The sequence below is a fragment of the Eleginops maclovinus genome, chromosome 12 (genome assembly GCF_036324505.1).
Source record: "Eleginops maclovinus isolate JMC-PN-2008 ecotype Puerto Natales chromosome 12, JC_Emac_rtc_rv5, whole genome shotgun sequence".
NCBI classification, from domain to species: domain Eukaryota; kingdom Metazoa; phylum Chordata; class Actinopteri; order Perciformes; family Eleginopidae; genus Eleginops; species Eleginops maclovinus.
The window spans coordinates 17,514,505-17,530,224 of NC_086360.1; the positions used below are offsets into that span (position 1 = coordinate 17,514,505).

The 15,720-nt window shown below is 40.7% G+C and overlaps 3 protein-coding genes across 8 annotated transcripts in view; 1 reads left to right on the top strand and 2 right to left on the bottom strand.

The window, feature by feature from the left end:
• LOC134873361 (protein STIP1 homolog) overlaps window positions 1-1,113 on the bottom strand; it is a 25,238-nt gene extending 24,125 nt beyond the window's left edge. The window contains exons 1-2 of one of the 2 annotated variants that reach the window (XR_010166948.1): window positions 779-921; window positions 345-642 (exon numbers count right to left, since the gene is read on the bottom strand). Coding sequence is in view for 1 of the 2 variants with exons in the window: in XM_063896896.1 (XP_063752966.1) it covers window positions 345-374 (30 nt within the window). In the remaining variant the exon portion in view is untranslated. Of the gene's footprint in view, window positions 1-344; window positions 643-778 lie in introns of both variants that reach the window. The other variant, XM_063896896.1, reaches the window with a different exon arrangement.
• Window positions 958-6,565, top strand: LOC134873360 (L-serine dehydratase/L-threonine deaminase-like). 2 transcript variants are annotated; one of them, XM_063896895.1, is made up of 8 exons: window positions 958-1,034; window positions 3,691-3,847; window positions 4,469-4,508; window positions 4,610-4,749; window positions 4,940-5,031; window positions 5,496-5,723; window positions 5,818-5,942; window positions 6,037-6,565. In XM_063896895.1, exons 2-8 carry the CDS (start codon window positions 3,695-3,697, stop codon window positions 6,228-6,230), a joined length of 972 nt encoding a protein of 323 aa, XP_063752965.1. In that variant the 5' UTR covers window positions 958-1,034; window positions 3,691-3,694; the 3' UTR covers window positions 6,231-6,565. The 2 variants fall into 2 exon arrangements, with proteins under 2 accessions (XP_063752965.1, XP_063752964.1); XM_063896894.1 differs by lacking the exon at window positions 958-1,034 and adding an exon at window positions 3,446-3,600.
• A 2,438-nt stretch (window positions 6,566-9,003) lies between these two features.
• The window catches only part of LOC134873307 (probable E3 ubiquitin-protein ligase HECTD4), a 40,124-nt gene continuing 33,407 nt past the window's right edge, over window positions 9,004-15,720 (bottom strand). For all 4 annotated transcript variants that reach the window (XM_063896805.1, XM_063896802.1, XM_063896803.1 and 1 more), the window contains exons 63-76: window positions 15,477-15,700; window positions 15,226-15,371; window positions 15,028-15,131; window positions 14,609-14,732; window positions 13,884-14,074; window positions 13,572-13,718; window positions 13,361-13,480; window positions 13,107-13,262; window positions 12,912-13,015; window positions 12,408-12,629; window positions 12,149-12,315; window positions 11,850-12,045; window positions 11,504-11,726; window positions 9,004-11,087 (exon numbers count right to left, since the gene is read on the bottom strand). In XM_063896805.1, coding sequence (XP_063752875.1) covers window positions 10,951-11,087; window positions 11,504-11,726; window positions 11,850-12,045; window positions 12,149-12,315; window positions 12,408-12,629; window positions 12,912-13,015; window positions 13,107-13,262; window positions 13,361-13,480; window positions 13,572-13,718; window positions 13,884-14,074; window positions 14,609-14,732; window positions 15,028-15,131; window positions 15,226-15,371; window positions 15,477-15,700 — 2,261 coding nt within the window. In that variant the 3' untranslated portion in view covers window positions 9,004-10,950. The remainder of the gene's footprint in view (window positions 11,088-11,503; window positions 11,727-11,849; window positions 12,046-12,148; window positions 12,316-12,407; window positions 12,630-12,911; window positions 13,016-13,106; window positions 13,263-13,360; window positions 13,481-13,571; window positions 13,719-13,883; window positions 14,075-14,608; window positions 14,733-15,027; window positions 15,132-15,225; window positions 15,372-15,476; window positions 15,701-15,720) is intronic.

Genomic DNA, 15,720 nt, shown 5'->3' on the forward strand with positions numbered 1-15,720 from the left:
GCAGGCGTATCTGTTCATGCAGAACAAAAGAAGTATGATTTAGGTTTAGAGCCTATTTTATTATATGCATGATCTTTTATTGGCATTTGAATCATATTAGTGTTAGCTATTGTCTGAGCCAGGAGAGCACACACATCCTCTGAGCAGTACAGCACAGTTTGCATGACTGGAAAATCGATAGAGGGCTTTTACGAGCTTTTCTCAGGAATGGTCATTTGGTATTTCCTGTCCAGAACTCGAGGTAAAAAAAAAGGTGTTATTCAGGGGGCAACACAATGCCAACAACTACAAAAATGGCAGCTTGCATGACAGTGTAGAAAGTAGTTGTTTTTTTGTCTATTTACCTTTTCTTTCAGATTCGCTTGCTTCTCCATCCTGTCTGACTGCTTTGGTTTGTGCCACGGGTTATCGCTCTCATCCCATCACACTCCTTCTTGTCTTTTTATTTGGTTTAAGGTGCTTATCAAAAGTTAGCAAAAAAAAGGTCCACGTTTTAGTCGCTAAACTCCGAGGAAAATCCACGAAGACTGAGCAGTGTTGCCTTCAGGAGAAACTTTTCCCAGGAAAGTGCGCCATGTTGTCAAATCTTTTCCTTTTTTTCTTGACGTTTTTCCTCCTGTTGCCATAGCGGATTTCTGAGCGCTGTGTAGAGGGAGGTTATTCCAATGAAAGGGAAATATTGATTAAAAAAGCATCACTTGATGTTGATGTGCATGTTGTTATACGTGTTACAAACTATTAATACATTGGAATTCAAAGCAAATTTTTGCTCACTCACAGGTCGTTGGCGTGCATAGACTTTGTAAGGGCTCAGGCTGGAGAGGAAAAGGGGCACCTCGCCCACGTGCAGCACCTTATTGGTGCCCAACCTGAACTGACTGATGATGCGTTTAGGTAAAATTGTTCAACCAAAAGTAATGAGCTGTTAAGAAATAAAAAAGCAGTTCATTTCAGCATCTTGAGTTGACGGCATACTTCGAGTTACTCTGATAAATCAGGAATGACAGCAACTACCGATTGCTGTTAAAATAATGGTAAAATTACTTGCATTTACATAGTACCATTTTTACAGCTTACTTAACGAGATGCAGTTTGTCTGTAATCACTAACCTATCATTGCAAATGAATAACACTGCAAACGTGCGTCTGCTATTCAAATGATGTGAGTACAAGGCTAAAGCTGTTGAGGCAATCATCTTAATATTTATATATTTTGTGGGTGTTTTTTGTTAATGGTTTGGATCATTCTGGTCTACAATCCAGAATGATCCAAACCACTAGCCAGTAGGGGGCAGTATCATACCTTAACGCTAGGTGTCACCAGCTGCCATTAAACCAAAAAAGCAGCATGACTTTAGTTAAGTCAGATCATTCTTAGCTGACTGCAGTTTCCTTCTGTTTTGTTTTGAGCCCAAAATATCCACTCTCATTCACTGACCCGTGCAAACATAATTTTGCATAAATAAGCTAGCAGTCTGTCTTTTTAAACCAAGAAATAAGAGAGACTGATCAAATGCACTTGGATAAAACATAAATTGTTTGTATGTGCAGCTCTTCACCAGGAGATGGTGTAACAATCCTTAACAGAATGGCCTTTAGTCTTGACACCAGAAGCCATGTAATTCCATGAGAAAACCAGCTAGTCTTGCAATACGCCTTTTCCAAAAATGAAATGTTTACATCTCATCAGGGTTTATTTTGGAAGCCTGCAATGCATTCAGTTGTGGCAGACAGTTCAATGTAATAGGCTTCACCTGTGTTTCTCCTGCTTTAAAGTCAAATGAAGTGTGTCATTTTCTGACGGTTTAAACTGCAATGGGCTTTGTACAAAATGTAATATTAATTATGTGAAAACATTGTAATTCGTGTTCCCGTATTATTTTTCAGGCTTTAACAATGATCACAAAGACCTTAAAAACAAAACTGAGAAAACTGCTTTTGTTTTTACTTAATTTTATAGTTTGTTTCTGGTGAAAAATACAGAAAAGGATGAAGATCCAGCCCATATTTATGGAAGTTAACAATGTTATCTGCTAGTTTGGTTTCAGTCTTTTTATCACCTTAACAGCTCCTTATTGGTTTTGCTTGCAGAAGTGTGATACAAGTCTACTGAATTGCAGGTTAATCGTACAGAAACTCCTCACTGTTCTACTCTCTCTTTTTTATCCCAAACTCATTACTCTGTTTGTATGGTCACATTCAAGGAAAGTAAGATTATTGCAAAAGCGGCTTGTAAAGGGTTCGTTCACAAGAAAGAACCAGTTACATCAATGTGCTTAAAATCAAAGCAGCTATTAAGCATAGAGTAAGTGCTTTTTGTAGTATTTAAGCAACACTTACTTAGATTTAATCACTTGTTTCTTCGAATAAGTGGCATGCTATCAAGGTTAGATTATAGCTAGCACATGATGTTGTTGTTTACAATTGTTCCCAAGCTTCAGCAATATCAAAACATACAATGTAACAGTATTTTTCAACATACATACAAGTCATTAGTTGTGTTTTTAATTATTGGATACAGTTAATATACATTATTATTAAAGTAATAATGTGTTCATTCATTTGTAAAAAATTGCAACACTAAAATATGGCGAGGTACATTGATTCAAGGTGTCTATGACCAAACAAACAAAATTCAATCATTGTTATTTGATAAATGTTACTAAATAAGTTAATAATATTGTATTTCTATAACATTAAGCCCAATAAGACAATATGTTGCAACTGTCCCCAGTCACTTTTATGCTGGATTTTAAGATCATATCTTGGGTTTATTATTCTCAATATTTTGTATATAGCCCAAAAGTAATTTGAATAACTAAATAAAAAAATATTGTGATTTTAGTTTTTTTTTTCAAATACCTGCAATTCGTAGCCGGCAATTTACTTCTTAGTTGCATTCCACCACTTGTTTAATTAATTGTTTAAGGACTATTTTAATTAAAAAGACAGACTTTGCAGACTACTATTTGCGTGTTTTATTTCAGCAGCTACCACTGACCGGCCCACCGGATCATTCAGGTTTGAACCGTGCAGACGGAGGCTGTTCCATCGGGGCAAAAAATAGTAGCGACTCTTTAGGTAATGTCTGCCATGCGTGCAACTCCTTTAGAGGGGAGAGCAACACGCCAAGGACAGCGAGTACAAATGTCACAGTCACGGGGGTCACAGCAAAGCAGAGAACAGTGTGAATAGTGAACAGTTAACTAATGACTGTTTGGAAAATACGTTTTCTGCACGCCTTTATCATGAAGAGCGATTACAATACCTCTTAATTAAGAGAGGCGCTCATTTAGCGCAAAGGCTCTTCATTTATACCAGACAGATTGTTTAAACATACAAAAAATACCAGTGTAGGTTGGAACTTATCATATCTACAGCATTATGGGGAGAAATAGGATGATAATAAATGGGAGGAATTCCCATCATCCTCTTCCTCACGGTCACTGGGAGGGTCTGGTGCCAGAATGCCTATCACTGATTGGCTAAGAGGTGGGCCTCCTCTGCCAAGCCCACAGCACCACTGAGTATATATGAAAAAGGAAGTCTTGGATAAGTGATATTTAACCCAACTTGTTATCCTGCAATACATCTAAAAAGGTATTTGGATTTTGTTTTTACATGAAAAATATCTGAATTATTTGGATGTAGCTTGACAAGTTAACCATTACTTTGCTTGTTTGTTTACAGTGAGATGAAGACCCATCAGCCTCTTCATGTGGCCACTCCATTGAGGCAGAGCCTTGCCCTGACTAAAGTAGCTGGGACCTCTGTTTACCTCAAGCTGGATTCATCTCAGCCCACCGGATCATTTAAGATCAGGGGCATCGGACACCTCTGCAAAACTGTGAGTACTTCCCGTCTGTTTTGGGGTGTTTTAAAGTTGTCTGTGAGATTCTTAGCATATATCAAAAAAGAGACCATAGAATTACTCAGATCATTTATTTAAGTAAAAATAGAAATGCTCGGGTCTTCAAATACTTCATTATAATTACAATTTTTGACCTCAAATGTCACTTGGGTAAAAGTACAGAAGTATTATCAGCTAAATGTACTCAAAGTATAACAGTAAAAGTACTCAGTATGCAGAATGGCTCCTTTCATAGTATTATCATAGAATTTCTATCCTGATTTGTATCAATTATAAATAGATGTAGGAGCAGTTTGATGTTCTAGTTTGTCAATGTTGAGCAAATTGTAGAAACTGTGTTAAACAAATGTACTGGAGTAAAATGTATGGTATTTGCCTATGCAATATTGAGGAATATAAGTTAAAAAAGCATGAAGTGGAGATTCTTAAGTGCAAGTATGTCAAAACAGTACTTAAGTATGGTAAAAAAAATACTTTGTTACATTCCACTACTGATCAAACTGACCCAGTACGGGCCAGTTTTTGTGTCAGTCAAACAGCTGGGATTTTTTTACACTGTGACTTTTGATTCTGACTGTTGTGTCTTTTTTCTTGTAGTGGGCAGAGCGAGGGTGTGAGCGGTTTGTCTGCTGTTCAGGTAAGCACTGAAGCAACAAAAATTAGATCAATGATAATGTTATCTTTGCCCCTGCTAGTGTGTTTGAGTGTGTAACCTTTTAACCTCTTTGGTCCCAACAGGAGGAAATGCTGGTATGGCCGCAGCTTACTCTGCCCGTCAGCTCGGGGTTCCTGCAACCATAGTAGTACCAAGTGTTACACCAAACCCAACAGTGGAGAGGCTGAAGGACGAGGGTGCCACTGTGGTTATCCATGGCAAGGTAAATTAATCTCATGTGTGGTTTACTACAATCGTTATATCATATTGTCATTTTTTAAAGCATCAATAGGTTTAGTTATGGTGAAATCTAGAGAAATGTCCCACACAAGTCATTTTAATTTCAATGTAAACAGGTTGACAATGCAAAATGGTTCAACACATGACATGTTGTTGTGTCTTGGCTCCTTCAGGCACTAAATGAGAGCATTGAATATGGACAGCAACTTGTGGCAAACAACCCCAGCTGGATATTCATTTCTCCCTTTGATGATCCACTCATCTGGTGAGATGATCTTAATCTGCCTGTCCCTCAGGGGTTGTGACAGCATCTACATTATTATGTACTGTGAAGGAATTCCTGCATGGAAATGTATCTGTCATGAGGAATAAGAGAGGGACACGAGATAAGATGTGAACATTTTGAAATAGGACTATATATAAGACATAGTTTTAGGATGTGCAAGTGACTGAAAGTAACTGTGTCTTATCATGCAGCGTCATCATATGTGTAATGTATGAAGTGTTATGTCAGATAACATGTTATCTTATCACAGTGCTAACTTAATGGGGTGATCACATCACCATAAATTGCTGACACACAGTAATGACCTGATATGATGAATTCAAGGAAGAATCTTTAAAGAGAAATAAAAAAAACGGGGCTGTTTCTTACTCACATGTTAATCAAATGTATTCACATTTCAATCAATGAAACTAACAGGGTCTGTGTTGCGTTTCTGTGTGCAGGGAAGGCCATACAACTCTGGTGAAGGAGCTGGAGCAAGACCTGAAGGTGAAGCCGGGAGCGATCGTGTTGTCGGTGGGAGGCGGAGGCCTGCTGAACGGGGTGGTGGAGGGACTGCGTCGGGCATGCTGGGCAGACGTGCCGATTGTAGCCATGGAAACCATGGGAGCACACAGCCTCAATGCAGCAATGAAGGCTGGGAAACTGGTCACTTTACCTGAAATTACCAGGTAATTTACTCTATAAACAAAGATATTATACCCAAACTATAACATTATCTCGCTTTTGTATGTAAACAATTGACCTTTCTTTTTTGCTCTCTAGTGTTGCAACCACTCTGGGCCTGACAAGGGTATCTGCTCAGACTTTCAAACTGGTGAAGGAGCACACCGTTTTCTCTGAAGTAATCACAGACCAGGAGGCTGTAAAAGCTGTGGAACACTTTGTAGGTGAGTACAACGTGCACCTAAACACTGATCCAAAAAATAGGTCTTGAATTGCAGCAGTGAGACTGATATCTTCTGTTGTGTCCTCTTCCTGCAGATGATGAGAAGGTCCTGGTGGAGCCCGCCTGCGGGGCCGCCCTGGCAGCCGTGTACAGCAACGTTATCAAAAGGCTGCAGGACGAGGGCAAGCTGGCACAGCGTCTTGGCCCGGTGGTCATCATTGTGTGCGGCGGGAACAACATCAGCATGGAGCAGCTAGCGAGGCTGAAAAAACAGCTCGGTATCAACTAGTGCGTCCAACTACCTGACCTTTCCTCTATTCCTTCATCTGCTGGCCTCGATCCATGAACCCCCGCCATTCACGTGCTCCATAGACCGAATCATTCCAGACTGTGAGACACTCCTGAGCGCTGACATGTGGACGAAGATGCTGGAGAGATTTTTTTTAATCTTGTAAAGCCTTTAGAATTTTGATGCTGTTTTGGTAGAGGTAGTTTTTCGACTTTTAACAAAAAAAGTACACTGACACATTCAGGTTGTATCGGTTTTAAGTGTGGTTTAATGTTTTTCTTCTGCTTTTGTACATTGAATTGTATTTAAAAAATAATAAATTATGTTTCTGAATATTCTGCCTAGAAAATGATTTCTATGACTAGACAATTTCTTCCTGTCTGAGGATAAAATAGAGATGAAACCAGTCCCTCACAACATAAGCTAGACTAAGTTCTGCAATATGTAAATGGACTTCTACTTTTAATTTGTTTCTAATGACATTTCTACAAATCCTATTTTATAACACAACTATATGAATAGGCCAGGCAATATTTGCTTATGTCTCATTGATCACATTATGTGTATGTCAAAATTGCAAGTACAGAAATGCAAAATTAGGTTAAGACATTATTTTGTATACTCTAAAATGAGTGAACCATCCTCCAAATTGATTTTGATAATCTTCCTTATCAGAGGTTTGGAGAAGTACTCTCTTCTATCTCTTGATCTTGTAGTTAAGTAAAAGCAGAAGTACCAGACTGAAGGAATACTCTGTTACAAGTACATGTCCAGCAGTCAAAAAATTACTCAAGTAAAGTGCAGACTTATTATCATCAACATATTAGTACCAAAATTAAAATGACTTATTATGCAGTCCATTTCAGAATAAGATACACTATATGTTTTGATTTGACGCATTAAAGTGTTCTCAAAGCTGGTAAAGGTACAGCTAGTTTTAATGACTTTGTATACTTCAGGGTAGCTTGTGAATTTACTCCAGGTGTAACTAAAGTCTGATTAAAGTGTTGATTATATTTCAAATCAACCAAATCTTCAAAGTAACTATACAGTAGGTACTATAAAAATGTAGTAGAGTAAAAGTACAGGATTGACCTCTGAATTGTAGTGGAGTAGAAGTATCAAGTAGCATTAAATGGAACTACTTAAATAAATATTTCACAATTGTACTTAAAGTACTTGAGTAAATGTACTTAGTTACTTTCCACCTCTGTTCCTTAGTATGCCTATGCCATATATCCAAAGAGCCATGTTTGTCATGGATGGCCCCTTGATATGACTTCTGGATGCTTGACAATATAAAGTTATTACTCTCCTCAGTGAGTGCACTGGCAGACACTATGCATACAGAAATACATCTTTGAGCCGCTGTGGTGCTTTATGAATGAACTAGCTAAATACAAAGTTTTAAATTTGACCTACAACTTTAAAACAAAGAGAAGAGAGAATAAGTTGGTCAACACAAACATCCTGAAATTAGGTTCTTGGTAAACAGCAGTGTTCAGCTGCCAGATCAAGCAGACACTTTAAAGGAAGAAGCTGTTATAGGTCAGTTGCATGTCGCATGACCACAGCAGACGTCTCCATACCTTTTGAACTCACTGAAAATAAGTCACTCAATTGGCAGGATTTTGGGGGATGTGGCCCTTTTCCAAGTTGCTCATTGGTCTGAGTCTCATAAAAGCAGGTAGCAGGGCCTTGGTTCACAGAGAGGAGGTGTGTGAGGGACAGTTGGTTAATTTACCAACAATACAACGTGCTGGGGACATTCCTACATTTCCCCCTGGGAAACCTCATTGACTTGGCATTCAAATTAAATAAAAATGTGATACAGTTTATAATAACTGTCTAACCGGAAATATAGGCTACAAAAGTTAAAATATTGAACTTATTTGTTATGATTTATATACTAAACTATACATATACACGTTTTAATTTTGTGACTTTTTTCATTTAGTTTTTGATCACTGTTTGATTTTATTACATCTGTATCTGTTGCTGAATGTTCTGTATAGCTGGGGGTACAGTATATGCAGAGTTCTGTGTTTGTTGTACTGTGCCTTGTTTGAACAATCAATGTAAAACAATCTATTGAACACACCGAAAAGGTAACTTTTAAATACGAGAGACACGCAGACAATATACTTTGATGTTTTTTGTTTTAGAATGATTTTTCTGAGAGAACACGATGTCTAAGTTACACACTGTTGGTACTCCACAGTAGGCTATAGTTTAGCTTCGGGAGCAAAAACATATCCTATTAACTGAATTTACAGTGTAACCTAGAAATACATTTTATCTGACCAATTATTTGAGATGTTTGCTGATGAAACCTTGCTCCTATAGTTACAGATAATTCCCTTTGAATAGAGCGTATAATGGAGCAGGAGGGACAGTGAGTCATGGAGGAGCATGACTGGAGATCCAGCTAGAACTGGCCTGGCCCAGATCTGAAGGTGTCTGGTTTACAAGCAGTTGTGATGAAACCAGAGTCGCAGGGTCCTTACATAAAGGGCATGTCCTAAAGGAGGCAAAACATGTTTTCACAGGCGTCAATCACCATGACCAACACTCATTGTCTGTGCTCGTATGTAACAAGCATGTCCACTGCACCATGTCAACGCTGTTCAGATGTTATGCAAATGATCCATTTATGAAACCTGTTTTCCCCAACCAGACTGGATGTTAACCAGCAATGTCTTTAAGAGAAAATCACTTAAATAAGCTGAGAAATGTAGCAGGTCAATGTATGAAATGCACAAAGCAGGACAGATTTTTTTACATGAAGACATTTCTTTATTGTGACACAGAAATCTCAAATGCCATCCGATTCTTTACATCTGTATAATCCATTTTTAGATATGTTACGTTTCTGATGTGCAGAGGTAAGACAGTAAAAGTTAAGTTAATGCAACCATAAATAATTGTAATAAATATCAAGTAAATGTACAGCACACATTTTTATCGCAACACCTCTTTGTATGGATATGTCCTTTTTATAACCTTATCTACTCTCCCAGAAGAGGAGGAAGTAGAGGAGAGAGCGTCCCTGTTAGCAGCGGTGTGTCACCCTTCAGAAGAACTGAACCAAAATCAAAACCAAAACTCGCAAGCAATTCAACAATCCAATATGCGTTATATGTCAATTCTGGGCTGTTTTTCAGTTCTAAGTAAAATGGCGATTTTACTCACACAAGAAAACATTTCACCATGAGTAGAAGAAATTGAATCCATCTGAGTACAAGACAAAAGGTGATCAGATTACTGGTATTTCCAAAATTCATAAAAAATAACAACACAACAAACCGGATATCCAACAGACATCGCCCAGTTTGCTCATTTTAGAATATTTTCTTGGAAGAGTAGTGCAAACCGAAAATAAAATTATAAGGTGAAGTGAGTTAGCAATTAATAAAAACTGCCATCAAACATAATTTCAGTCTATTTACATTTTTTTCTTTGATTTTATTTTTACACAGCTAAATATTTGGTTATGAGTAAAATAAACAATAAACAGCAGAATCCTGTTCTTCCTTTAATAAAGAAAACTAGAAAAAGGCAGAACTCAAGATAATCCGCCGCCCCTCCCCCATTGTGTGTGTGTGTGTGTGTGTGTGTGTGTGTGTGTGTGTGTGTGTGTGTGTGTGTGTGTCGATCTGTGTGTTTGGGAGCGAGGGGGGGTGGGGGTGGGGGGGGCACATTCAGTAGCAGTAGCACACAAACAACGTAGGAGAGCGGCTCGTGAGAAATTCTTCTCCTTCGGAATTTCACAAAGCAACACAGGTTTCACAAACCCGAAATGCAGGCATATCAGATCCAGCAGGCCTCTCCTATCTACTGCCCTAACATGCCGCCATAGCTACTCAAAGAAATCAAAGAGCAATTTCATAAACTAATAGATTAATATGACTTTTTACATGACTTAAATACCCTCTCTTTAGAGACTTGGATAAAATGTATTCAGTTTATATAGGCATAAGTTACTTTGTCCATTAGCAGTTCATTTTTTTTTTTAAACAGGCAGTAAACCACCTAATATCCTGTACAGCACTCGTTCCCATCCCGCCTGCTCATAGCTGACCAGTTCAAAAATAAGCAGCATCTCCTTTATGTTGCTAGTAGTCGTACCGCAGTCTCAGTACTTAATTCAGTGGAAATCAGTGGTTTTCCCTCCAACGTAACCCTCTGCAGTGGCTCCTACAGCAAAGGCATGTTTCAGAACATCACCCCCACAGAGGGGAGACAGAGGGAGGCAGCGATGTTAAGCTTTAGGAGAGTAACAGTTTGTTTGTTGTCTTCACAGCGATGCAATGTTTTCAATACTGAAATGTCACCGCAGATCTGCTGACATCCTGTTAAGCTGTTTTAAATTCACAGAACTTGACTGAATGTTGTTTAACCCTCTGTTTTATGAAGGGGAAGGGGAAATGGCAAACCAAAAACTATGTCACAGTTGTCTCACTTCAATGCAATCATCAAACTCAGTGCAACACAGACACTTGTTAACAGCGTCAGATTATCTTCCCTGAATTCTTCACAAAAATATGCCTCAAACTAAATTAAGAAATTTAGCATTTGTGTACTAACAAAAAAAAAGCAGGGAGAAACATGCAAAGCATTAACAGCAACTCAGAAGGAAATTAAAATGGTGTGTCTCAGAGGAAGGGGAGGGAGGGGGGGTAGGTGGACACGCTTGGGGACGTGGGGTTGTCAAGTCTTCTTAGCCGCTGAGAGGGTCCTCGCGGTAGTGGATGGCGTATCGCAGTTTCTCCAGCATCACATCCAAAGAGGTGTACTGGGGCAGTTTCACCATGAACATACATGTCTCCACGCGGATGTAGCGCGAGTCAGGCTGACCTGGAGAGAAGGAGAACAGGAAAGTGCATCACAACAAAATCCCTTTACTTGCACAATATATAATAATATATGCACGATAATACGCTTGTGTAGGTGATAAAAGTACTGTAAGTGTTATCTCATCTGTAGATAGTAGTAGACGGGATTAAAAATAGTGACTCTACGACAGATCCCTCTTCTTGGAAAGTCATACACAGGAACTATTAGTCTTCCTTCATGGAACAGCTGCATGCGTCCATTGTACAAATGTATTCATTAATAGACTCCAGCAAGCTATCACAAACACGTCCAAGGTCCGTCTGAAGTTCTAAGACAAGGCGAGCTGTGATTGTTACTATCAGTACTTTCTGCACTCAGAAGATAGAGACCTGGAAAACACTGTCTTCAATCTCTGTTGAAACCTTGTTAGCCATTACCTGCAGCTCCATCAGGAGGGGCGATCTTCATTGGGTACGGGGGAACGTGGGCGGTGTCGGGCCCCCCGTCCTTGCAGGGGCAGGTGAACGGTATCCTCTCCTGATTGCAGGCAAACTTAATGAACTTGCAGAGCTCCTCTTGAGTGAACATCTCCAGGGCGCTCCAGAAGAACTCGATGTGCTGGTCGGTCTCCATCAGACCCACCTGATACATGGTGTGCGCCTGCAGAGGGATGGATTACATGTGATCAATACGCATTTGTTAAATAACGTGCGTCTCATGTAAACCACATATTTATTGGTGATGGTATAAATGGACTTCAACATTAACTTGTGTCTGCATTACCTTGAGGAACTCCAGGTTGATGAAAGGCAGGCCGCAGGTGCGGAGCTCCATCTCTAAAGGGATGAGCATGGTGAGTAGCTGCAGAGGGATGATGGCGCCGAGCCCTGAACGCACCGCCGTCATACACTCCACGTTCTGCAGCTCCCGCAGCCGGAGGCTCCGCACAGCCCGCGCATACATGTCCTTATTCTCCCAGCTTTAAAAACACAAAAACACAACCTTTAACGACGGAGACTGGGACGATTGGAGAGACAGTTTGAAATTGTTTGTAATAACGATGCAATGAGACAACCCTGTACCTGACGATGAGGCTGCGACCTCCCTGACAAAGCTCCACCTCCTCGCCCGTCATAGTGATGTAGGTGAAGGTGCAGCAGGGCCGGCTGGGGGAGTCAGGGCTTTCTCCCGAATGGTGCTGGGAGGAGATCTCAGCACACAGGGCCTCCAGCTCTGCCTCATCACTCGCCTGAAGAGTGGGAGGACACACGTCACATGAACGCCATTAGAACCACGTTAGTAGAAGAGAGAAACATGAGGGATACACTTCTGCTCCCTTACATTTTCAAACTTCTTGACGTAGTTGTAGGTGAGCACATCAGCATCCTGCAGGTCCTGCTCAGGGTCGAGGGGCTCGCCCACCAGACCCTTCCAGAAGGAGCCCAGTAGATCCAAAGGAAGTGGAACATCTGCACGGATGGCTATGCCAAGAAGCTGACCAAAGAAGTGCAACAACTGTTCCTCTGCGTAGCTGATAGGGCAGGGCGTCAGGATGTACTTCCCCTGAGGACAGAGAAAACAAAAATAATGATTCATATTATTATCTGTGATTAACATTGTTGTGCCTGATATGATTCTTAGTGAGAATGCAGTCATGTGATTCACTTACTGTGAATGATATCAAACTCAAAACATCTCATAGTAAGCTTTGTAAACAGTGACGAAACATTTAGATTTCAGGCAGTGTGAGGCCGATGCAGGGTAGAACATGATATGCCTCGTTGGGAGGAACAAAGTGTGCAAAATAGGACCTCCTGAAAAAGAGCCAGACAGACCAAACCTTACCTTGTTACGGTTGGCTGCAGCACTGGGGCAGGGGAGCAGCAGAGACAGAGCAGAACTCTGTAACTCCTTACACACCTGCCATAGGAAGTGTCTGAAGGAGCCACCTGAGGGAGGAAGATTGATCACAGCTTTGTCAGTTCGGGCCAACAAAAGAAAGTCAAAGACTGCAGGGCAGTAAAGAGAAAAAAATCGTACTTGTGCCGTGAACCTCCTCTCCGGTGAAGCGGATGTTGAAGGCGTAGGTTGGGTCTCCTCCGCTGGCCAGTTTCACACAGAGCTGAGAGGACGGCACGCAGGATAGCTGGCGTGCTGCTTGGCAGAAATAGGTGTTCTCTGATGATCTGATCTCACCTGAAGGGAAAAAGAAGAAGTACAAAGAATGAGTGCAAAGATCCAGTGCAAACTAAATAGAAAACAATAAACCTGTGAGTGAATGAAGGCATTCATACCTCCCACCATCTCCAGAGGGTCCAGAGTAATCTCTGGAGCAGCATGGTCAGCTGTCCGCTGCACTGTGGCATTCAGTACTCTGTTCATTACAGTGACCTTAGTGTCGTAGAAGATTAGACCTGTAAGCAGAGGATGAAAGGTGTTTAGCAAGGAAGGACTCTTTTAAAAGGTCAAAACACTGATGCATTCACAACAAATTGACCTGTGTACCTTTGGCTTCACATAAGAGCGCTGCAATACTGTTCTGATAGGTCAGAGTCTGTCTCATCTCCACTAGTGGCAGGAAGAAACTCTCCAGAGTGTTGTTGAGGGACTGCAGCAGAGCAAAGCGCAGGCGCAGGCTCTCCACTGGCACATCTGAACACGAAGGACAACATTTTTTAATGACAGTAGAAGAAGAAATTACTGAGTATGTCCCGTGTGTGACACTATAGACAGCATGTGCATTTGACTCAAGCAACAACAACAGGGTGTTGGCCTTCTGTTTACAGGCAGACAGCAGCATTGAAGAGGTTTACTTACTGAGCAGACTGGCCACACGGGGATCCGCAGTGTCGCCGGGGTCCAGGTACACTTCATGGGGATGCAGTCTGGCCGGTGTGATGGCCAGGTGACGGCAGAGCCTGTTGATGTACTGGACCAATGCCACGTCCATTTCCAAGCCCCATTTCCTGCAGGCCTTCTGGGCGTGACGAGTGTCTATACACGTGCACCTGGTACAGAGAACAGCCATGACGTTAGGTCACTTATATTTAACAAAGACACATCGGTAGTTCAATATTCTGTGTTCAGCGCTCTTATATAAATATGCACAACTATATAATCTACTGTAAACATTTTTATTTTTTTTAAAGAAGCAAAACAGCTGTCTCGTTTCTGATGTTTGTCCAATTTTCTTTGAATATAAAATTTGACTTGCTTTTACATTTTTCACAACGGCATTTAAAAAACAACAACAATTCCATTAGTATCGTTAGTGAAAGAGGTCGAATTGATAGATCACTAGTCCTGAAAACGAGAAATGTGTTGGTTCTATTCTATTCTTAAATGAAGAAATAACCATCTGACTTGTTGCACTACACACTGAGGAAAATGTGATGACTCAGGAGTGACCTATGTTTTTTTGAAGGAGATCCTTATGTCAAAACAAACCAGCATGTTTGGTTCCCGGACAGCTCATGAATTTGACAGCGTTTGAGTTACAGCAGTCTGCTGGTTATTGGGGTTACCCTTTCCCCCAGTCTCACCTTTCAAAGTGGAGGTCGTAACCACAAGCCAGAATTGCTCTCCAGACGCTGCGGATGTCCTGCTTGGCCCGGTCAACGGCAAATTTATGGAAGCCTTCCAGTGTCAGGTACTTCTCCTCTGGGACTAAAGAAGACAAAGTGGTAGGTAGTGTAAGAACAAGAATTCAATGCATCAGAATTAGACCAGGTTAGCACACTGCAAACGTACATCTTCTAGTTTCGTCTGGTAACATCATACCAAAAATTGCAATTCCAGTCAAATATAGACAAAAGCCATAAATCCTCAAAAATGAGCGAAAATGTAAATGATTTAACCTCCATTTTTGCAAACACCACGTTAAACCAACTGTCTATAAGTTTGAACCATAACTATTTCATTTATCCTGTTTGGTGTTGTCAGAGTGTGTAGCACTACCGACCTTCAGCTTTCTTAGCAGGAGATTTTTCCACATCTTTCTCATCAGGTCTGGATTTCTCTGGAGATTTTGGCTTCAGCACCGTTTTCTTCTCACTCAGTGCAGTCCTGGTAAAGTCAAAAGAAAAATTGAATTCATTTATAGTGTCAAAAAGTACTCTATATTTACACAGACATGAGGTTAAAACAACCTATAACTCACCTGACACTGTTTAGCACAGACTTCTCCTTGGTGGGAGGTTTGGTGATCGGCCTCTTGGTGCTCACCACCTTGCCTTGGTGCTGTTCTTTTCCTGCTTTGCTGTATTTGTTCTTATTGGGCTTGGGAGTGCCATACTTTCTTAGAATCTGATACAAATAAATCATTTGGACATATGTTAATAAAAACATCTAAACAGTGACTGACTTTAACCCGCTGTATTTTGGAGCATTCACTGCCAATGTGTTGTTTACCTGAGTCAGCTGGTCCTCAAGTACTTTCTTTGGAGGCCTAACATTGGTAAAGAACGTATGCAGGAGGTTGCCAGGGGTCTGAGCGTTGATTTGCTCCTTGCTGAGGTAAATATCAGACACTTTAACTGGTTTGGTGGGTGTGAGGCTGAGCATCTGCTCTGAGTGCGAGCAGCTCTTAAAAACATCTGTGAGGACATCTCGTGCTCCAGGTACCAGCTTGTCACCTTTAAAAATAGAGATGGAT